We start from the raw sequence: 23,728 nt of genomic DNA on the forward strand, positions 1-23,728 counted from the left end.
TGCTCTCATGAGATCACTCGGTTTGTTGAGACCCTTGATGTTCAATAAACCTACATTGCATCAGACTCCAAAGACTGTTTGATTATGAAGTGGTGTGAAGGGACCGGGCCAGTTGGGCCCCGGCGAAGAATTTCCACCACACTGTAGTTAGTGCAGTGAGTTTAGGAGCAGTTTTACTAACTATAAATAATTTTATGGTTGTATGATATTTTAAGTCATATGTCCGGTTGATTTTGGTGTGACTACAGGTTTTGCCAGTATGATACCACTACAATCAGCCTTATTTTGAAAACCTCAGTGAGTCTGTTGTTTTGAAACTGAGCATTCTCTCAGGATTTAGGCTTTTAACTATTTCAGAGGGAAACCAGAGGTCTTTGAACCGATTAATGATTTAATTTTCTATTACTTGCAGTCTCTGATGTGACGGATGGCGGTTGGAGGCCGCCATCACGGTTGACTCTGACCAGAAGAAACAGGTGTCATCTTTGGATGCTTAAAGTCAACAGTTAAACCAGTGATGTACGTGGACAGCTACGATAGAAATGAGAACAATGTGAGGGCTCCTCTACAGTCTTCACCTTTTCATTTTACTTTTTTTTGTGCAAGTGACCACATTACATTGTTTGTGGGCAAGTTTATCAGATTAAAAAATATTTAATCATGACAGCCTTTCTTCAGTTTTCTAAAGTTGTTCAGTGGATAATTGGGCAGCCCAGTGCACGCCTGCTCTGCCTTTCTCTCCTCACACTGTATTAACTAAAAAAGCCTTAATACCAACAAAACATCATAGGAAAACATGACATTTGGCTGCAGACTTGTGAACATTTTTTATTTGTTTTCGGTGTTTTTCAGGCCCAAAGTCATCACTTGCGATGCTGCCAGTAACTCAAAGCACATCATGCTGTGTGTGAGAACGGCTACGAGAAGGCGCACACAGAGAGGATAAATGACGAGAGGAAGATGATGTTGTTTTTACATCGTAGCCTGAAGACAACGGTTAGTTCTATTAACACGTATTTATAATGTACTTTGCAGTAACATGAGAGAGAGAAATGTGCCCGTCTTTTATTGTCTGTGTTTCTTTTTCTAACCTCTCCGTTAATCAGTGCTCAGTATGGTGTCAGTTCAGGTGTTGGACTTCAGTCAGTCACTTTTGTGACATCTTTAAACATTGCAAAGGCCCGAACAAACTGCAGCAGTTTGAGCTGAAGGAGTGGGCCTCTCTGTTATGTGCTTGTCTTTCCACTTTGCAGGCCATCACCTTTCAGCAGTTAGTCCACAACTGAGAGTTATGGTATGACACACAGTAAAGGGCCTTGGCTGGAATCAAACTCAGACCACTGCGCTCTGTTCAGTCAGTGTGCAGTCTACAAAGTGAGCCACAGGGGTCCCACTTTCACATTTGTGTAGCCTTTATTATATTTTTAAACATGCAAAATGGGGCATTTCACTACTTTTTCCACATCTAGCCCACATTTGACCAGGTCCATAAACCACTACACTTACACTGGTTAAGTCAGCTTGAACTGGACAAGTTTGACTTAACTCTGCCCAACTACCCAATCACCTGTTCGGTTTGAGAACAGTGAGCACGCGGGGGTGTTCTAATACCAGTCAGCCTCTCAGATGACTGACAACAAGATCTGTGGAGAAAATGCTCTAGTACAGCAGCACACGGAGAGAGCTAGCTCGTGTTTGGTTAGCATTGTGCTGACTGAATGTGCTATTCAGACTAGTGTTTAGCATGGTATTTCTACCCTAAAAGGAAAAGGAAGCACAAGATTGTGGTGACAGACTTGGTCACCAGTATCACGGCCTCATTACAGCTGGTGAAGATGAGTAAAGTCCTTCTGGAACATGGACAGCTTTCTGAATCTAAAGGAAGGAATCCTGATAAGATCAACACTGATCCACAAGGTCAAACAGGGTTGTGTACAAAACTAAGTAAAGTACTTCAGACACAGGGATTTCTCTCCATAGAGATTATTTTGTGTGGCCAAAGAGATTTCATCAGTTGCTAAAATGTTTAAAATACTAATAGATTGCATCAGTTTAATGTGATATAATGAGCAGCAGATACAACCACCTGATGGGCAGGAGATCCCATTGGTGCAGAGTAGTTCAGACAGTCTTCCCTCCAGCCTACTCCTGTCTTTGCCCTTTTGTGCATTGTTAAAATGGTTTATGTGCTGTCTAACAGTTTTACCCTCATGGTTTCTGTGTTTTTCAGAGATGCCGTGATGCTTCAGATACTGAACCACCAGAGCCCAGCATCTGAAGTGGATTGAAACATCACCATCAGCACTCGAAGAGAGGAGTTGGGAGGCAGTGAAATTCACATTGATACTTTAAAGCGAGACTCCTCGAAACAAGGTAAGCTTGATATTTTGACACTTTCTGTCAGATGGAAGATGAACCAGCTACAATTTTCACCTGAGATCTAAATATTGTCTGTTTTGGAAAATTATGGCTTTTACCTTTTTTTGGGGGGTAGTTGCAGTTGAATGTTTATTATTCATGGCAGAGCTCTTATTTGACTGTATTCAGCTGTACAGTTGTGCCTAATACAATGGCCAGATAGTGATCATGCACCATTTTATTTGAAACTCTGCAAAATTAAATACACATTCATATTTTTCTGTTCAGTCATATTAAACACTGTAAAAACTAAAACAACTGTTGGATGTTTTGAAAGGTTTTCTTATTTAAAATATGAACTCTGAGAATATTGCAGTTGTAGTATTGAACATTATATATGTGGTACTAAATATTGCAGTTGTAGAACTGACATTGAAGTTGTAGTACTGAAAATTACAGTTATAGTACTGAATATTATAGTTGTAGTACTAAATATTCTGTGTGTAGCAGTGTGCACACAGCTAGTGTCTATTAAAAGCCTTCATCGACATGGATATTGACACATTTACTCAGATGATACTCATACTCATCGAAAGTACATTATCTGTACCAGATACTCATTTCAGCCGAGTATTTGTTTCATCCTTATCTCCAGCAAATCTTGCGATCACAATAATTAACCCAAATTCCCGCAAACTCCACAATATTTGCGGGAGCTTGGAATTTTTTGGAAATTTGAAAAAAAAATTCTTCAGCAGAATGTGTGCTGGAAGTATCAACAGCATAAAGTAATTTTAAACAACACTTGCTTTATTAACAGAAATAACTTCTCATTTACAGTCAATACGGCTCTCCTCCCCTCATCTCATCACCAAAACAAACTCTGTCCACCGGAGGAAGCCGGAACAAGCGGCCTTCACAATAATATTTTCTGATGAAATACTTATTATCAAAGGAAGTGATTACATATTGCTGTATGCTACATAAAATGTATATACATGTGTGATGGCGGGGTGTGGTTTAGCTTAGCTGCAGGGGGGATAGAGTGGGGGAGTGGTTCAGGGAATGGTGCCGGGAAAGGTTTAATGAGCCGAGCTGAGCTGGATTTTGACTGATTGTCTCTCTCCTATAAAGTGAGCAGTGAGACACCGGAGAGGGGTGCAGTACAAGGAGGCTCCTCCGGTGTGGAGACAAAGGGACGTGACCAGCGCTAGGAGGCACGGCAGCAGAGCGCGGGCATGGTGATAGGTGGATTTATCGTGTAAATAAACCCTTTTGAACAGAGATCAGTGGTTGGAGTGTGCTTTGTGTCAGAGGAACCCACAAACGGTAACACAGACTTGTTACACTGGTGCCCAAAGTGGGGACGCCACATGGAGTCTGACGGGCAGCATACAGAGATGCCAGCACAGCCAGTCATTGCGCTGGGGCAGTTGTTGAGGGGGATCGTGGCCATGCAGCGCGATCAGGCGGAGGCGACTAGACAGCTCCTAGGGGCGCTTCAGGCCCAGGTGCAGCGGCAAGCCCGCGCACTGGAGCAGCTCGCGGCCTGGCCAGCTGCAGCTCCACCGGCGCTGGGGCCCTCAGCATTGTCAGGGGTGACTATGCACAAGATGACCCCGGCAGACGAGGTCCAATCCTTCCTCGAGATGTTCGAGGCGATGGCGGGGCCGTGTGCCTGACCGGCAGCAGAGTGGACGGTACGGCTCTTGCCTCTCCTGACGGGGGAGGCACAGACAGCGGCCTTGGGGCTGCCTCTGGGGACTAGACACGTCTACACAGATGTCAAGAGGGCCATCATGGACCAGCTGGGCCTGTCCCCCGAGGACCATCGCAAGAACTTCTGTGAGGTCAGGCTGAGGCCTGGGGACCGGCTCTTTGCGTTCGTGCAGCGCCTGAAGGACATGACGACCAGATGGCTGCAGCCGTGGAGCGCAGGAGGAGCACAGGCGGTGGTCGAGAAAGTGGTTGTCGATCAGTTTATGGAGAGTGTGCCGGCCAGGACGCTGGCGTGGGTCCGCTGCCACCGACCTGCGACGCTGGAGGCCGCCATCACCCTGGCAGAGGACCACCTCGCGGTCCATCCCAGCGGTCAGGGGGACGGCAGTCGGATTCTGGCTGTATGCTGTCTATGATTTACCAGAGTCTGGTTCGGCCCAGGGCATTGGTGGAGACTTTATGGATGAAAATTAAGTGTGTGCATGGGGATGTTCACGATTATCCAGTGGTGTCAGTGGAGATTATATACGGCGAAAAAAGCATAAAGTGAAGGTTGCTGTTCGCTCCTGCCTCACGCATCCCCTAATCTTGGGGACAGATACGGGGTTTCCAAAGTTAATGAGGCAGTGTGCGGCGATGCGTTCACGACTGACAGGGACATGCCGGATGTGTGCGGTGCTCAGCGTTCACGCGAGGTTGTCCGACACTGCAGACAGGGAGTGGGAATCGGCAGAGCCTCCTATGGAGACTCCACCAGTTCCCGGATTACACTCCATTGAGGATTTTCCACTTGAGCAGTCTCGTGATGATACTCTACGTGTTGCCTTTGACCAAGTGATACGAATTGATGGTCAGTTGGTGCGCCCTGACGCTGCACAGTCATATCCGCACTTTTCAGAGATTAGGGACAGGCTGTATAGAGTGAGTCATGAAACTCAAACAGGACAGGAAAACACCCAGTTGTTGGTGCCGAAAAGCTACCGGGAAATAATTTTCCAGGCGGCTCACTATAACCCTATGGATGGCCACATGGGATATGACAAAACACTGGACAGGATAATGACCTGATTTTATTGGCCGGGTATCCGGGGGGATGTGCGCCGCTGGTGTGCATCCTGCCCGGAGTGTCAACTGGTAAACCAGCCAGCTATTCCGAGGGCGCCTTTGCGTCCTCTACCATTAATGGAGCTCCCATTTGAACAAATTGGCATGGACCTCATCGGGCCATTTCACCGGAGCGCACGGGGATATCGTTTTGTGTTAGTCCTGGCGGATTATGCAACACGATATCCCGAGGCAGTGCCGTTGCGCAGCATTTCTGCAAAAAGTGTCGCACCCCTGGAGATGGGGGTAATAGAAGAGTCCAACAGTGCGTTGTGTAGCCCCATTGTTCTTGTGGTCAAGAAGGATGGATCTAGACGTTTCTGTGTGGACTATCGCAGGGTGATTGATGTGTCACAATTTGATGCGTACCCAATGACCCGGGTCGACAAACTCCTGGACTGACTAGGCACTGCGTGTTTTTTTATGACACTAGATTTAACCAAGGGCTACTGGCAGATTCCTCTCTCGCCAGAGTCCAAGGAAAAAACGGCCTTTTCCACTCCGTTTGGGTTATACCAATTCACCACACTTCCCTTTGGGTTGTTCGGTGTCCCAGCCACTTTCCAATGCCTCATGGACCAGGTGCTGCGTCCGCATGCTGCATATGCTGCTGCCTACCTCGATGATGTTATCATCCACAGCACCACCTGGGCGGAGCATGTGCAGCAGGTGGAGAGGGTGGTCAGGATTATCCAATATGGATAATAGTTTGTTCAGCGTCCTCCTCTCCACCACCTTTTCCAGACTGTCCAGTTTGCAGCCAATGATGGAGCCGGCCTTCTTAACCAGTTTGTTAAGTCTGTTGGTGTCACCGGCTCCAATGCTGCTCCCCCAGCAGACCACAGTGAAGTACAGTTCACTGGCCACAACAGACTGGTAGAACATCCCCAGCATCTTGCTGCACACATTAAAGGATCGAAGTTTCCTCAAGAAAAAGAGTCAACTCATCCCCTTCTTGTAGACAGCGTTGATGTTGGTCTTCCAGTTCAATCTGTTAGATACAGATCATTTAGTTGGGTTAACAGATACAGTTGCAGATAATAGTGTACTCACTCATCCCTAGTAGCTGTAATGTTAGTTAGCTAGTTATATAACTCATATATTTTTGCTTTAATTTTAAATAACATGACCATAATTGATCAAATATATACATTTAATTTGTACAGTAATTTGGAGATTAAAGGCCTGCCTTGTACAGCATTTTTGTCCCACATAAAATCATTATTGAACACATGGTCTTTGCACTTGTATTCCCCTATACAGTCTTTATAGTATACTTTAATTTCCTTGAATCAAGCTCAAATTCAGCCTCCATAATGTTTTGATTTTCTAATTGATGTGTGAGTCTGTGTAACTGTGCATGTTTCTGCCTCACTGAAATCAGTAAAAAGAAAAGAAATACGTACTGTGGAGGTTGAAGGTGCACTTATTAATGATAAATAAACCCTGATGATGTTATTATTGTGTTAGAAACTAATTTCCCCTTCTAAAATTAATCCTATTGATTCAGTTTAAACTGACAGTATATTATTGATATCAACATAGGTCTGCTTTGATTACATATATGTATGTTATATTATCAGCACATGTTGCATATTAAGAATATATAATATGGACTAGTTATTCAAGAATGGTGTCATTGCTTTTATTGATTCAACATGATTAAAAATGGTAAAGTGTTGCCATCTGATGGTGTGCAAGTATAGTGACCCTGAAAGCTGACTGGTTTTACTGGCTGTAGCTTCAGGTTTGAGATTAATTGCTTTTTAATGTAGTGATATTAGAGAGCAACTGATATGGCTTTTCAGGACCAATAGCAATTGTTGGTAATCTAGAACACCGATAAACTGATATGTGAAACTGAAATACATTTGCAGTAAAAATTTAAATCTTTACGTAAAAATTTTGAATTACAAATTCTAACACAAAACTTAATTGAAATGACTTTAAATAAATAAATACTGCCACTATGTAATCTTATTATGAAGGTATATTACAATTTGGGCTGTTTATTGTCCCCTCTGTTCTGCTGCGCTGTGTGTCTGTGTGAGCGACACACCGCCCTTCATGATACACAGAGCCAACAGAAGAGCAGCAGCACAGAAATTAGTGTGATTTTCAGTGACAGAAAAATGTATGAGCGACTCTCACACTGCCCTGAAATGAAGGGGTAGGAGGTCCCATTTGCAGGGCTGACCCCCACCGACCCCACCACCCCCACCCCCACACATAGTGGTCCGGGAAACACGGGATAACGAGTCAATATGGTGTGAGATTAACTTTTATGAAGCACAACATGTGTCGTTAAACTGTAAGAAGAACAAGTAAATATGACACGATTGTGGTTTTTTTTTCAACCTAAGCGTAGAGGACTGTGGTGTTTTTAACTTCTGCCGTGTCTACTGTCTGACTTTTGAAATACAGTCCTCTGACCTGCTGAGAACTTCTCTGTTACTGAAGCGAAGCAAGCTTCTTCTGTAGCCGAGTTCTCAGCATTGATTGGCCGTTACTCATCGGCCAGGCCGATAATCAGCCTTTATTTATACTGTGTTGTGTGTGTGTTTCAAATCACTGAGTGACAAATAACAGAAAAACTCATTTAAAAGAGAATCACTAGATTTTATTCAAAATCATGCTTTCATACATTGGTGCTCTAATAACAGGAGTCCATGATGCGCCTCATGCTCATGAACCTGGTGCCACTCATTCCCATGTCCCTGAAGCTCCTGTACTCTCCGGGCCTCATGTACATCATCCTGCCTCTGTACTGGGCCTGCTCGTACATCAGCCAATGGCCGTCCATCACGTTGCAGGACATGCAGTCATTCATGCGGTAACGATCCATCATGTTGTCACAGTCGTCCATCAGCTCGTTCATCTGACCTCCGAAGTTCTCCCTCTCGTAGATCCTCATCCTGAACTGGCCTCTGTGCTGTAAATTAAAAGGCATGAGAGTGAATCACAGAGATCTTTCTTCACGCAGCGTATTAATATAAAGGAAATAACAGGTTACATTACCATGGGGATCATGCGGCAAGACCTGATGCAGTCGCTCATGCCCATACGCTGGTAGTCAGAGTACTCGCCCCTCCTGACGAAGAACTGGTTTCCCATGTAGTTGGGACGGTCATAGACCATGAAGCAGCCGCTCTCCACCCTGCAGGAGTGACACCTGCTCAGGTAGGAGGACATGTCGGAGCAGTCGCTGCTGGTCTCATAGGAGCGACCCTGGAAGTTCCTGTCCTCGTAGAAGATGATCTGGAATAAAAAAAAACAAGAAAACCATCAGATGACACCACTGTACTGCAGATTTTTGGGAAATCCCCATTTTCTTCAGCTTTGAACCAGACTGAAATGTTAGAAGTGAAGAGATGAAGCTGCACACACCTTGCCCATGGTCATGGCTACAGTTGGAGATGTTTTGACTCAAAAGGACTGCACAGGTTTCTCGATGTCCCCCTGTTGCTTTTATACCTGACCTCGCACCCAAAGGATATATGACCCCATTGTTCAAATTCCTGACAGAGCAACATGGAGCAGAGGCCCCTGTGTACAGTTAAATTCAAAGGGACCTTCAACAGATTGTGATTTGCGGTGGTTGCATTTGTGAGAAGAGGCCCCGCTTTGTATTGTCTTTGCTGCTGAATAACAGGGAACGTGTTTTCCACAAACACCTTTCTTTCAAGGGCTCAATAAATGTTACCTCTCATGTATAAAAGGTAAAAGAATATATTTAAAAAAATAAATTTGGTTTTGGAAATTATTTGCATTACTTTACATGATCAATTAGCTCGCTAAAATTGAATGCAGAATTGAAAACGTGAACAACAAATACGTTTAACTTAGAATTAACTAAACTGACAGTCAGAGCTTAAAACTGTGTTTTACCAGGGATTAATTCATGTACATTATTTTAAAAACATGTTAATTTTTTTTTTAGATATTTCTGAAGGATAAGAGCATTTTACATTTCTTCCACCTGCTACATCGGATATGATGCTACCTCTCAGCTCTACTTTGATGGACTCCCACAACAATTTTCAATTGTTAAATCTGATGTCAAGTGACATGGGAGCACAATCCCTTGTTAAGATGTTGTAGTACTGTGTGGTCACCTCACTGGAGATCTTAAAGAGAAAGACCAGGATGACCTGAGATTGTTGGATTCTAACTTCAGACAGAATACAACTTGTGGTATTTGGCCCTAAAAACCTCAGAAACACAACCATATACTTAGACTGGATGGCATTGCCTTGGCCTCCAGCACTAATGTAAGGAGCCTTGGACTTATTTTTGACCAGGATGTCTTTTAATTCAAACATAAGGCAGGTTTTTATGACTGCCTACTTTCACCTGTGCAATATCATCAAAATAAGGAACATCCTATCTCAAAGTTTCACTGAAAAAACATGCATTTGTTACTTCGTGTCAGGATCCCTGTCTGACCTTGTGTTTTTCCCTTTGTTTCCCTGATCTCCTTTCTCTGTGTGTTCTGTCATTCCCCTGTTTGTTTTGGTCTTCCATGTGCTCTGTGTTTCGGTCTGTGTCTGGAAGGTGTGGATTTCTCCACTGCCCGCCTCCAGACACCTCCCACTACCAGCCGGTGTTTGGCTGGCACAGCTGTACCTGATTCCACTAATCACCTCCTGGCTGTATATCTACCCCGGTCGCGCACTCCACCTTCGTCAGTCCATTCTGTCAGCTCGCCTGTTACTTGCCAGCCAGCCAGCCAGCCAGCCAGCCAGCCAGCCAGCCAGCCCGCCAGCCCTGTATTCTCAACGGCTTGACTTACCTGCTGTCCTGCATCGGTCCACAGAGACCACTCAGTCAACGAACTCTGAAGTCCTGTGTTGGTTCACGGAGGCCACCAGTTGACAAACTAGTGTCCAGCGTAGATCTTTGGAGATCACCTGTTCATAACCTGCCGCCTCACCCTGCTGCAGCAGCCCCCGACTCTTCACCTGCCGCCTGCTGCTGTGGTGACCGAGCACGGAGCCACTCCTCCGGCCCAGCCTGGACTACCCTGTCTGTGGACTGCGCAGACTCTGCTCCTAGTAAGACACTTTCCCACACACTGAGTGGACTCTGAACACCTCCAGTCTCTCAGAATTGACTTTATTGGCCAGGTACGTTTATACAGACAAGGAATTTGACTCTGGTTGTAACTTCTCTTTTATTGTGCAAAAACAGAAATAAATAAACAGTGATGGCCTGCGGATAAAAACTGTTTACAGTGCTCTGTAGCGCCTCCCAGACGGGAGGAGCTGGAACAGCGGGTGTCCAGGGGGGGATGATCTGCAGAGATGCTACCGGCCCATTTCTTGACTCTCTGTGTAGAAGTCCTGAATGGAGGGCAGGTCAGCACCAATGATGTTCTCTGCAGTCCTGACTGTCTGTTGTAGTCGGTTCCTGTTTGGTGGCCGAGTCAAACCAGATGGTGACGGAGGTGCAGAGAACAGACTGAATTATGGCTGAGTAGAACCGAATCAGCAGTTCCTGGGGCAGGTTGAGCTTCCTGAGCTGCAGCAGGAAGTACATCTGTTGCTGGGCTTTCTTGATGAGGGAGTTGATGTTCTGGGAGATTGTGGATCCCAGAAACCTGAAGGTTTCCACAGCAGACACTGTGTTATTGAGGATGGTGTTGGGGGGCTCCTCCTGAAGTTCACTGTCATCTCCACAGTGTTGGGTGGGTTCAGCTCCAGGTGGTTCTGACTGCATGAGAGAACCAGCTGTTCAACCTCCCGTCGAGGGAGAAGAGCAGTGAGGAGAGCACACACCCCTGGGGGGCGCCAGGGATGATGGTCCAGGTGCTGGATGTGAAGTTTCCTAGCCTCACCTGCTGCGTCCTGTCAGTCAGGACGTTTGTGATCCGCTGACACGGTGAGCTGGAAGAGCTTGGTGTGGCAGGGGGAGTAGGAGGTTGTTTGATATCCGGGTGGGTGAGAGAATTTGAAAGCTGCCTCCTCCCTCCTCCTTGGCCTGACGGAGCTGCCCGAGTTTTACCTTCAACCAGGGTTTGTCGTTGTATGTGCAGAAGGTTTTGGTCGACACACACGTCCTCACAGAAACTGATGTAGATGTCACAGTGTCGGTGAGGTCATCAAGTCTGTAGCTGCAGCCTCAAAAACACTCCAATCAGTGCAGCCAAAGCAGCCTGTAGTTCCAGCTGTGACTCATTGGCCCATCTTCTCACAGTCTTGACCACAGGCTTAACTGACTTTAATTTCTGCCTGTAAATTGGGATGAGATAAACTCTCCGCCTCCTTCTCCACTCTCTGAGGAAACTACGGCTTTCCATTCATTCATCTACCACACCTATAACAATAAAACTATCATTTACTTCATTCTAATTACACCTCTGTTTGCACTTGGGTCTGCATCCTGCAATCTCATAACACTTTGAGGCTGGACTTGTAGTTTTTTTTTTTTAATCAGAATATCCCAATAATTCCCTCCAGTTCATCCAAAATGCTGCAGCAGGAGCACTGATAGGAACTAGTACAAAGCCATCAATGACCAAGCTCTGTTGGGATAGTCGAGTACTGTGAGGTCTGTAAGAAAATGACAGAGTACTTTACTCTCAGATTGCAGGCCTATTTGTAGAGCCTTAACTTGTTTCTAGACTTGCCAAATTCTGACAGTACCTCCAACTGGCCTCAACTGCAGACCACTTGTAACCACGCCAGTTCCCGATCACCACATCTGGCAGCGTCACCTGCAAGATTGTGTAAGACCAGCCACCCAGAGCTGATGCAACAGTTGGTTTGCACAATGTCAAGTTTTAAAACTTTTGGGGAGACCCATTGCAGATGGATGAAGTAGACTTGGGGATCATAAGTTACTTGAGAATTTAATTTAATAATGATTGAAATCATGCAATGCACACCCCACATGGCAGGAGTCAAAAAGAATGAACAAAGGGTATATAGTGTGTGTATATATATATATATATATATATATAGAATGCAGTCAAATAGTCAAAGAATTACCTCCCAAGTCCTTTCCTAAGCGCTATCCTTTAACCCCCAGTGGAAAACATCATGAGATCAAGAAAAGATGAGGAGCAGGAGAGGGAAACTCAGACAGTCTTTGGGAGATGATGCTGAAAAACCCCTTTGACATTCAGCAGCGAGATTGAGCAAAACTGGTTGATATTGTCTGACTTTTCCTCTTTAGGGATCCAAACTCCCTCAGGTAACTCCACCATTGGCAACCCTCCACATACGCAATATCACCTTTTAAGATCTTCCATAAGTGTCGGAGGAGCACCGGGCAATGCTCAGACACTATGTAGGGTATGCCACTTGGCCCTGGCGCATCCTCAAACTCCTTCAGACTTGGCTCCCTCAAGCTGAAATCTTTGTTTGGAGGAGCTGGGCTGATGAGCACTTTGTTGGGTTAGAGCTCCTGTTCCCTCATTGGATTGCTCATGGTGTCGTATAGAAATTGGTTTACTTACTCTGCTGATGGGCACTGCTCTTGTCCTCAAGTAGCGTTTTAGTAAAGCCAAAGAAGTTGGGAAGGAATGCAGCAGCATCCTGGCTCTCTCCCTCCTCCTCCTCTTCCTGTGCTACTCGGCTCTGCAGAGACAAGCCATGTCATTCTGGCCTGATCGATCTGGAGGCTGCGTTGGTTCGTACACAACTGTCCCCAGCTGTATCTTACATTTGTAGTCATGATGTTTTTACATGGGTCAGTAGCCTTGTGTCTGTCCTATTGGTGATCCCCCTCTCAGCATCTCCTGGGTGTATAGTGGGTACGGAAAGTATTCAGACCCCTTTAAATTTTTCACTCTTTGTTTCATTGAAGCCATTTGCTAAAATCAAAAAAGTTCATTTTATTTCTCATTAATGTACACTCAGCACCCCATCTTGACAGAAAAAAACAGAAATGTAGAAATTTGTGCAAATTTATTAAAAAAGAAAAACTGAAATATCACATGGTCATAAGTATTCAGACCCTTTGCTCAGTATTGAGTAGAAGCACCCTTTTGAGCTCGTACAGCCATGAGTCTTCTTGGGAATGATGCAACAAGCTTTTCACACCTGGATTTGGGGATCCTCTGCCATTCTTCCTTGCAGATCCTCTCCAGTTCCGTCAGGTTGGATGGTGAACGTTGGTGGACAGCCATTTTCAGGTCTCTCCAGAGATGCTCAATTGGGTTTAGGTCAGGGCTCTGGCTGGGCCAGTCAAGAATGGTCACAGAGTTGTTCCAAAGCCACTCCTTTGTTATTTTAGCTGTGTGCTTAGGGTCATTGTCTTGTTGGAAGGTGAACCTTCGGCCCAGTCTGAGGTCCAGAGCACTCTGGAAGAGGTTTTCTTCCAGGATATCTCTGTACTTGGCCGCATTCATCTTTCCTTCAATTGCAACCGGTCGTCCTGTCCCTGCAGCTGAAAAACACCCCCATAGCATGATGCTGCCACCACCATGTTTCACTGTTGGGATTGTATTGGGCAGGTGATGAGCAGTGCCTGGTTTTCTCCACACATACCGCTTACAATTAACGCCAAAAAGTTCAATCTTGGTCTCATCAGACCAGAGAATCTTATTTCTCATAGTCTGGGAGTCCTTCATGTGTTTTTTGGCAAACTCTATGCGGGCTTTCATATGTCTTGCACTGAGGAGAGGCTTCCGTCGGGCCACTCTGCCATAAAGCCCCGACTGGTGGAGGGCTGCAGTGATAGTTGACTTTGTGGAACTTTCTCCCATCTCCCTACTGCATCTCTGGAGCTCAGCCACAGTGATCTTTGGGTTCTTCTTTACCTCTCTCACCAAGGCTCTTCTCCCACGATTGCTCAGTTTGGCTGGACGGCCAGGTCTAGGTAGAGTTCTGGTCGTCCCAAACTTCTTCCATTTAAGGATTATGGAGGCCACTGTGCTCTTAGGAACCTTGAGTGCTACAGAAATTATTTTGTAACCTTGGCCAGATCTGTGCCTTGCCACAATTCTGTCTCTGAGCTCCTTGGACAGTTCCTTCGACCTCATGATTCTCATTTGCTCTGACATGCACTGTGAGCTGTAAGGTCTTATATAGACAGGTGTGTGCCTTTCCTAATCAAGTCTAATCAGTTTAATTAAACACAGCTGGACTCCAATGAAGGAGTAGAACCATCTCAAGGAGGATCAGAAGAAATGGACAGCATGTGAGTTAAATATGAGTGTCACAGCAAAGGGTCTGAATACTTATGACCATGTGATATTTCAGTTTTTCTTTTTCAGTAAATTTGCACAAATTTCTACATTTCTGTTTTTTTCTGTCAAGATGGGGTGCTGAGTGTACATTAATGAGAAATAAAATGAACTTTTTTGATTTTAGCAAATGGCTGCAATGAAACAAAGAGTGAAAAATTTAAAGGGGTCTGAATACTTTCCATACCCACTGTATGTCTCAGAAGGCCTTTCCATATCTTGGGTTCTTCCTCACGAAGGACACAGGTTGGGGAGCTCTGTGCTGTCAACTGTCTTTCCAGTCGTCACCAAACTGTTCTTGGTTGTCACCCAGTTTGCTCCTGGGTGTCACTGGCTGGGCCAGACCTCAATGTGTAAGATAAATCCTCTGGATGCACTGGGACACATCATCATTGATGTGATAATAAAAAGATATCTCTACTGACAAAATTGAATGCTGAGATACATGTAAAAACATACACATTTTCCCTTGATGTAAAAGCTCATTTAAAAAATCTCTAAGTATTATCAAAGTAAATGATGACAGAACTGGATGACCTAGACTGTCCTGAAAAAACAAGATATACCATAAACGATTTGCCCCAACAATGACCAAGATGAGCTTAAAAGTGAAGGTACTGAAATGAACTTGAAAATAGTGCTCAAACGGTGAAAAGCATTATTTTGTACTTTTTCCTCTCATGCTCAATTGTAAAAAGAGATCTCAGTGTTGACGGAACACCTCTAAATGTAAGGTTATTTTTTATTACTGTTCTTTGTGATATCATTATAATGAAACCTCCAATGGCCAAGCAGGAACTCGGAAACACAACATGGAAGCAAACCCGAAGGCTAGAAAACAATTTTGGTCTATTTACCAGAGGAGCAATTCCCATTCAAGTGAGCAGGCAACATCACCAACACTGATATCCTCTTCTTCTTAATTCAATTCAATTTTATTTATATAGCGCCAAATCACAGCATAGGTTATTTCATGGCACTTAACACATTAAAGTCCTTACAGCAAGACTTTACAACATTATTGGGAGGCATGGTGGTGCAGTGGTTAGCATTGTCGCCTCACAGCAAAAAGGTTCGGGGTTCGAATCCAGTCCTGGGCCTTTCTGTGCGGAGTTTGCATGTTCTCCCTGTGCTTGCGTGGGTTCTCTCCGGGTTCTCCGGCTTCCTCCCATCATCCAAAAACATGCACCTCAGGTCAGGTTACCTGGCGCCGCGCTAGTGGCAGCCTGTTGCAGCAGCTCCCCCCCTGAGAGCCCCCCCTGCTGTAGTGAAGAAATTTCCCCTCGGGGATTAATAGAGTACTATTAAAAAAAAAAAAAAATTATACAGAGAAACCCAACAATTCACACATAAACTAGGAGGGAAAAAAAATAAATCTTCTTTTTAAGGGAGAAAAACCTCCAACAGAGGGAAGGAAAAACTCCCTTTAACAGGAAGAAACCTCCGACAGAACCAGGATCAGAGGTGGGCGGCCATCTGCCTTGATCGGTTGGGGTGAGAGGAGAGCAGAGAGAGAAAAGGACAGCATAGAGATAGAAGAGAAGAACTGTTGGTGGAGACGACAAGCGCAGAGACATGCAGCTCCATGACGGGACATCTGGAAAAGAAAACAGAAACTACACGAGTGAAGGAACTGAATGGAGACAACAGATAATAAGAAGAAACTATGGGTGTTGGACTTGGGCTCCTGCTAGTACAAAGCCAATATGTGTAAGCCCCCAGTCCTGCGTGTTCTTTAATGAGGCAATAGGAGAAGATGTCAGGCTTCAAGGTGTTTATTTAACAGCCGCAGAATAATCAGTTTACAGAGATCTGGGTCCAGACTATGTTTCCCTGACCGCAACAAAGTGTGTCAGTTCATGAAGTCTGACTGACTGTCTCTCCCTGACCCAGTCTTTTTGTAGTACAAAAACACAGTGCCATGTGCAGTTGAGCTGCCCTCTGTTGATTTGTTGAGGGGGGTCGTCTTTAGCAGCTTGGTCCTGTTTTATGACTCAGAAGAGATAAGAAAAATAGGAGGTGAAACTAACGGTTGTAAATCAACCGTTCCATACCGTACCCGGTGTCCTTGTTGTTTTGCACAGCAGTATGCTGACCACATCAGTATTGCTGACCTATATAGGCACAGCCTGTTGCATACGCCTGAGGAGTAACAATTGATTAATATGAGATTGCACATAAGAAATATAATATGGCATACATATATTGTATTATTGTAAGCAAAGACTAGCATATAATAGCACAGGGAGAGAAAAAGATGGTGAGGTATGAGTCAGTTAAAGAGTAGGAGGAAAGAAAAGAAGCTCAGCATGTAACGAGGTCCTCCAGCAGCCTCGGCCTATAACAGCATAACTAAGGGTTGGTTCAGGTCTACCTGAGCCAGCCCTAACTATAGGCTTTATCAAGAAGGAACGTTTTGAGTCTAATCTTAAAGCTAGAGAGGGTTTCTGCCCCTCCAACACAAACTGGGAGCTGGTTCCACAGGGGAGGAGCCTGAAAACTGAAGCTCCGCCTCCCATTCTACTTCTGGAAACTCTAGGAACCACAAGTAGACCAGCGTACTGAGAGAGAAGTGCTCTGCTGGGATTATATGGTTCTATAAGATCTCTAAGATATGATGGAGCCTGGTCATGTAGAGCTTTGTAAGTCATCAAGAGAATTTTAAATGCTATTCTTGATTTCACAGGAAGCCAGTGAAGAGAAGATAAAACTGGAGAAATATGATCTCTCTTGCTAAATCCTGTCAGTACTCTTGCTGCAGCATTTTGGATCAGCTGCAGGTTTTTAATGAGTAATGTGGACATCCTAACAACAAGGAATTACAAGAATCTAGTCTAGAAGTAACAAACGCATGGATGAGTTTTTCTGCATCACGCTGAGGAAGGATTTTCCTGATTTTATTAATATTACGTAGATGAAAGAAAGCAGTTCTGGAGATTTGTTTTATATGGTGTCTAAAGGACAAATCCTCATCAAAGATGACTCCAAGGTTCCTCACAGTTTTACTGGAGGCCAAGACAACGTCATCTAGAGTAACTACGTGATTACAGAAAGAGTTTCTGAGGTGTTTAGGACCAAGTACAAGAACTTCTGTTTTGTCTGAATTTAGAAGCAGGAAGTTTTTGGTCATCCAGGCCTTTATGTCTTTTAGACAGGCTTCAAGTGTTACTAACTGATTAGTTTCATCTGGTTTTATAGAAAGATATAGCTGAGTGTCATCTGCATAACAATGGAAGTTGATGCAGTGCTTCCTGATGACATCTCCTAATGGAAGCATGTACAAAGTAAAAAGTATTGGGCCTAACACTGAGCCTTGTGGAACTCCATAACTAACTCTTGTTTGTCTGGAAAACTCATTGTTGACATGGACAAACTGGAATCTATCTGATAAGTAGGATTTGAACCAGTCTAATGCAGTTCCTTTAATCCTCGTAATGTCTTCTAATCTCTGTAATAACATCGTATGATCAATCGTATCAAAAGCAGCACTGAGGTCCAGAAGAACAAGTACAGAGACGAGTCCATTATCTGAGGCTAATAAAAGGTCGTTAGTAACTTTCACCAGAGCTGTTTCTGTGCTATGATGAACTCTAAAGACTGAACATCTTCAAACAGATCATTCCTTTGTAAATGATCACAAAGTTGATTTGCAACAACTTTTTCAAGGATTTTAGAAATAAACGTCAGGTTGGAAATTGGTCTGTAGTTTCCTAAAACAGCTGATCAAGAGTCTGCTTTTTAAGTAAAGGGTTAATTACAGCCACTTTAAAAGCCTGCGGTACATAGCTGGTTACAATAGATAGGTTGATCTGATCTAATGTGGAAGTATTAATTAAAGGGAAGACTTCCTTAAAAAGTTTAGTTGGGATGAGATCTAACAGACAGCTAGAGGATCCAGATGAAGAAATAATTCTAGTTAACTCAGAGAGCTCAACAAAAGAGTGTTAGGATTCCTGTCTGTTCCTAGTGTGTTTTCCCCTGTTTAACCCCCGATCACCTCTCCTCCGGTGTCCTGTCATTCCCCTGTCTGTTTTTTCCTCCGCAGTACCCTCCTCTGAGTACTGCCCACTGCCGCGCCTCTCTCTGGCAGCACAGCTGTGCTGCATTCAGGTGATCACCTCCGGCTGCTACTAATACCCCGGTCTCCTGCCTTCCCAGTGTCAGTTCGTCTGTTGCCTACCCAACATCCCGTCCCGTAAGTCTGTCCGTCTCCCTGTCTGAGATTCCGGTTCTGACCCCATCTGTTTCCTGCCGTTCAGTGTGGAGCCACGGGCATCACCTGAACGAAGAAGATTCCAGATCGTTCCAAGGAGATCATCTGCTGCAATCCTGTGTCGAGCTTCGAGCGTCACACAGTTGACCCTGCCTATTCCATCCAGTGTCGAGCCATGGGTATCACCTGCACGAAGAGACCTTCCAGTTTCCTCGGAGATCAGCTGTCGAAGGTTTGGCTATCCTGTGTCGAGTCGCGGACGTCACACAGTCGATCCAGCCAATCAGCTGCGCTGGTGGAGAAGACTCGGGATTCCCCAGGCCGCCGTCCGACTACTCACGTGCTGAGGAGAACCCTGGGATTCCCTCGGTGAACAACGCCCCATGCTGGCCGCCTGCCTGTTCGTCAGCCTGCCAGCTGCATCGCGGAGTGGAGTTGCGCGGACCCACGCAAACGAACTCGGACTGTTTGTGTGCATCCTGTTTGTTACCCAGACTGAGGAGAAATAAAGAGCTTGGTTCACCAGAGATTCTGCTGTTGTCTGCGTTTGGGTTCGTTGGAAATACACCTCACAACAGGAGAGAAATGTTCCAAGTTTACATCTGGTCCTACAGTTGCTTTCAGGGCGGCTGTGCTTAACATCACATCAGTGATGGTGTCAGGAAGGGTCGACCCGATTCTCTCCCTGATAGTAAGAATTTTATTAGTAAAGAAGTTAATGAAGTCATTACTGCTGAGAGCTGAAGGAATAGAGGGCTCAACAGAACTGGGACTCTTTGTCAGCCTGCTACAGTGCTGAAAAGAAACCTGGGGTTGTTTTTGTTGTCCTCTATTAATGATGAATAATATAAAGTTCTGGTCTTACGAAGAGCTTTCTTATATAATATTAGACTATACTTCCAGGCAGGTGAAATTCTTCTAAATTAGTGGAACTCCATTTCTTTTTAAGTTGTAAGTACAAAAATCTACTGTAGTATTAGAGGTGAATTGCTATTTAATTAGATAGCTGTTGGCAGGCAATAGAGAATAGCTGGCTTGCTAAACCTATTTTGTTCTTTTGGTATTTTTGCACTTAACAACAGGTTGATCTGCATGTGATAAAATGACATTGTCATATAACATTATATTCATACATATGAACCACTTGATCATCATCAGCACCTGAGTTACACACATTTTTGTAAGTGCTGATCTGTTCGCACAGCATTTTCACCGTGGACATTTATCAGAGGCTGAACATCAAATTTTTTTTTTGATTTATACACTTTATTAATCCCCGAGGGGAAATTTCTTCGCTACAGCAGGGGGGCTCTCGGGGGAGATGCTGCAGCAGGCTGCCACTAGCGCGGCGCCAGGTAACCTGACCTGAGGTGCATGTTTTTGGATGATGGGAGGAAGCCGGAGAATCCGGAGAGAACCCACGCAAGCACAGGGAGAACATGCAAACTCCGCACAGAAAGGCCCAGGACCGGATTCGAACCCGGAACCTTTTTTGCTGTGAGGTGACAGTGCTAACCACTGCACCACCGTGCCGCCCAAATTTTGTGACAAACTCTAGAAATAGTCAATGGAGACCCTCAAAATGTTTCAGGAAGCCCACAGCAATGAAGCAATGAGCCAGACGCGGTGTTTTGAGTGACATTTGCATTTCCAAAGGGGAATGTCTCCGGAAAAAGCGCATCTGGTCAGGAGAACCATTTTGTTTGACATTTACAGGGCTGTTCACTGTGAATTTGTCCCCGAGGGTCAGATTGTCAACACTGTGATATCTACTGTGACAATCTGAGTAAAAACATTCAGAGCAAATGACCTGTGTTGTGGCACTATGGCAACAGGGTTCTCCAACATGACAACAGACCCGCTCACAGCGCAGTTGTAGCTCCCCATCACCTGATGCACCAGGACCGCTGCCCACGGAAGCAAAGGTAACTCGGTGCTGATTTTGATCAAGCGGCGAAACTTGGAGGGACTTACTCACAATGGGTACATTTGCAGGCAAGAGGAGCCGTCTCTGAACTTATTGATCCACCTTCATACGTCACATCTTGCCATGTCTGTTAAGTTCTCTGTATTTTTTTTTTTCTAGTTTCAGTTTAGTTTAATTTCCTGTTTTATTTTGAAATACTCGCCACTCTCATTTCAGACATCTTCACGGTCCCTTGTGTTCACCACCTTTGTGATTGTTTTGCACCTGTGTCCGATTATCTCGCCGCCAATATGTGTCCTTCCCCTCTGTCTTTGCCAGGTCGTCGTAGTTTCCATGCTCTTCATTCCAGTGGTTTTCCTTGTGAGTTGTCCTGTGTGTGTGTGTGTGTGTGTGTGTGTGACCTGTGTTTTTGCCTCTTGCCTGCTCCTTTGTGTACCTTTACTCAGTTGGACTGCTACTTTGGTTTTTGATTCCCTGGACTATGTTTTTGACTCTATGGAACTCGCCTTTGTACTTTTGCTCAGTGTTATCATTTATCAGTGTAGCCAATGTTCTCCATAGAGACCTGAATAATATTTTAATTAAACAAATTTTACATTTGAAAAGACAAACTTTTGGTGTTTTACTTGAAACTGAAATCATCACCCTCGTGACAACCATGTTGTCAAGGCAACCAACATGGTGGCGCGTTTTCAGATGCAACGGCCCATCTATGTCCTGATACTGTGGTGTTTGACTGTGTCATCGTTGTGTGCATGTAAAAGGTTGTCGTGTTTGTTGGGACAACAGTACAGTCATCGGTTTCTGCTGCAGAAATGGGAATAAAAAGCATTTATACACGAACAGTGTGACTCAGTGAGTCATCTGTGACAAGGAGGAACCCCGGAAGCACTCACCTGCTACATCTGTTGTTGCACTACGTTGTCTGTTTTAATTAGGGCCTGAGCACCGAGAATCGGTGTGAAAGCCCGATTGTATTTCGTAAAAATGTTCTACTTCTTCTTCTTACATAAAGTGATTTGCCTTTTTAGAAGCTTTATCTTATTCAAAAACTCATGAAAGTGGATACACATTTGTCTCCCGGTGAAAAATTTCATATTCTAGTGGAGTTGCGAATGGGCGCGGCCAAACGGCTTGAGAGCGCCCCCTAAAGAGATGCCCCGGCGGCCACATTTACCTAAATTCACCAAATCCGGTGGACACGTGTATCACACCTAGACGCACAAAAAAGTTACATTGCACCATTACGTCAACTCGACAGGAAGTCCACCATTTTGAATTTAATCGCCATTTTGGGCGATTCGTACACGTCGTAGTTTGTCGAACTCCTCCGAGGGATTTTGTCCGACCGACTTGAATTTAGGTTCTATGGATAGAAAACATGTTTGGGATTAAAAGTTGTATAAATAATTCGTTTTCATGGATGTGTGTGCCCGTAGCATGGTGGCTATTTTGAGTGTCTCGCCATGAAACTACGAGTTGCTTTAAATCTTATGTACATGGACCGACCTTCTCCAAACATCACAGGTATGATAACAGCCCCACCCTGAAGACCCCTGTGGGGTAATATTCGCTCATAGTCATAGCGCCCCCTGTTGGCCACTGGAAATGACACTTTTCATACTTTCACATTCGACATCGAGCTGGTTGATCACATGAACGTAAAGTCGGGTCACAATAACCTAAACATGTAGTTGATGATATATTGAGACATTCGTTCGACTTTGTCAATGGGCGTCGCCGTGATGATGTGGCAAAGTTTGATGTCTCGCCGTGACACAGGAAGTTGATGTTTAAGGTCAAAGGATGCTTCAAACCTCACGAAAAAGTGTCACATACATCCGGCGTGGTGAGACCATACATCTGATGTGTTTTGCAAGTCGGTGTGGCCAAACGACTCGCCAGCGCCCCCTGCTGGAGACAGGAAACGAGTCAAAAATAGCAACTTTAAGCGGGTATACGCGGTCCCCCGCGCGCTGCACGTCGGGGAGAGGCGTCTTCGGGGAGGCGGCGCGCCGGAGTGCGAGGGCCCGTACATCACTGCTTACCGTTTTAATTTTTCATGAAAATGTACTTCTTTTTCTCCTTACGTAAAGTGATTCGCTTTTTTGGAGGCTTTATCATATTCAAAAACTCATGAAAGTGGATACACATATGTCTCCCGGCGAAAAATGTCATATTCTAGTGGAATCGCGAGTGGGCGTGGCCACACGGCTCGAGAGCGCCCCCTAAAGAGATGCCCCGGCGGCCACATTTACCTAAATTCACCAAATCCGGTGGACACGTGTATCACACCTAGACGCACAAAAAAGTTACATTGCACCGTTACGTCAACTCGTCAGGAAGTCCACCATTTTGAATTTAATCGCCATTTTGGGCGATTCGTACACGTCGTAGTTTGTCGAACTCCTCCGAGGGATTTTGTCCGACCGACTTGAATTTAGGTTCTATGGATAGAAAACATGTTTGGGATTAAAAGTTGTATAAATAATTCGTTTTCATCGATGTGTGTGCCCGTAGCTTGGTGGCCATTTTGAGTGTCTCGCCATGAAACTATGAGTTGCTTTAAATCTTATGTACATGGACCGACCTTCTCCAAACATCACAGACCCACAGATAACAGTCCCGCCCTGAAGACCCCTGTGTGGTAATATTCGCTCATAGTCATAGCGCCTTCTGTTGGCCACTGGAAATGACACTTTTCATACTTTCACATTCTACGTCGAGCTGGTTGATCACATGAACCTAAAGTCGGGTCACAATAACCTAAACATGTAGTTGATGATATGTTGAGACATTCGTTCGACTTTGTCAATGGGCATCGCCGTGACGATGCGGCAAAGTTTGATGTCTCGCCGTGACACAGGAAGTTGATGTTTAAGGTCAAAGGATGCTTGAAACCTCACGAAACGTGTGACATACATCCAGCGTGGTGAGACGATACGTGTGATATGTGTTTTGCGAGTGGGCGTGGCCAAACGGCTCGCTCACCGTGACACAGGAAGTTGATAGTTAAGGTCAAGGGATGCACGTCAGGGGGATGGCTTCAGGGATGCGGCTTCGGGGAGAGGCCAAACGGCTCGCCAGCGCCCCCTGCTGGAGACAGGAAACGAGACAAAAATAGCAACTTTAAGCGGGGATACGCAGTCCCTCGCGCGCCGCAAGTTCGGGGAGACGGCTTCGGGGAAATGGCTTTGGGGGAGACGGCTTCGGGGGG

The 23,728-nt window shown here is 45.0% G+C and overlaps 1 protein-coding gene across 1 annotated transcript; it reads right to left on the minus strand.

Moving 5' to 3' along the window:
* Positions 1 to 7,834: 7,834 nt before the first annotated feature.
* On the minus strand, positions 7,835 to 8,583 carry LOC138215299 (gamma-crystallin M3-like). Its single transcript, XM_069177380.1, has 3 exons — positions 8,569 to 8,583; positions 8,200 to 8,439; positions 7,835 to 8,113 (listed from the first exon to the last, which is right to left on the minus strand). The coding sequence occupies exons 1-3, from the start codon at positions 8,581 to 8,583 to the stop codon at positions 7,835 to 7,837; spliced, it is 534 nt and encodes a 177-aa protein (XP_069033481.1).
* Between the last annotated feature and the right edge of the window lie 15,145 nt (positions 8,584 to 23,728).

Source organism: Embiotoca jacksoni, unplaced genomic scaffold (assembly GCF_022577435.1).
Source record: "Embiotoca jacksoni isolate LCO1_2020_lvr unplaced genomic scaffold, fEmbJac1.0.p SCAF_72, whole genome shotgun sequence".
Lineage (NCBI taxonomy): Eukaryota > Metazoa > Chordata > Actinopteri > Embiotocidae > Embiotoca > Embiotoca jacksoni.

What these genes read in the sequence shown, in the direction of transcription:
- LOC138215299 (XM_069177380.1), bottom strand. An exon ending in CTTGCCGCATGATCCCCATG is followed by an intron (nt 8,114 to 8,199) that starts GTAATGTAACCT and finishes TTTAATTTACAG; the next exon opens with CACAGAGGCCAGTTCAGGAT.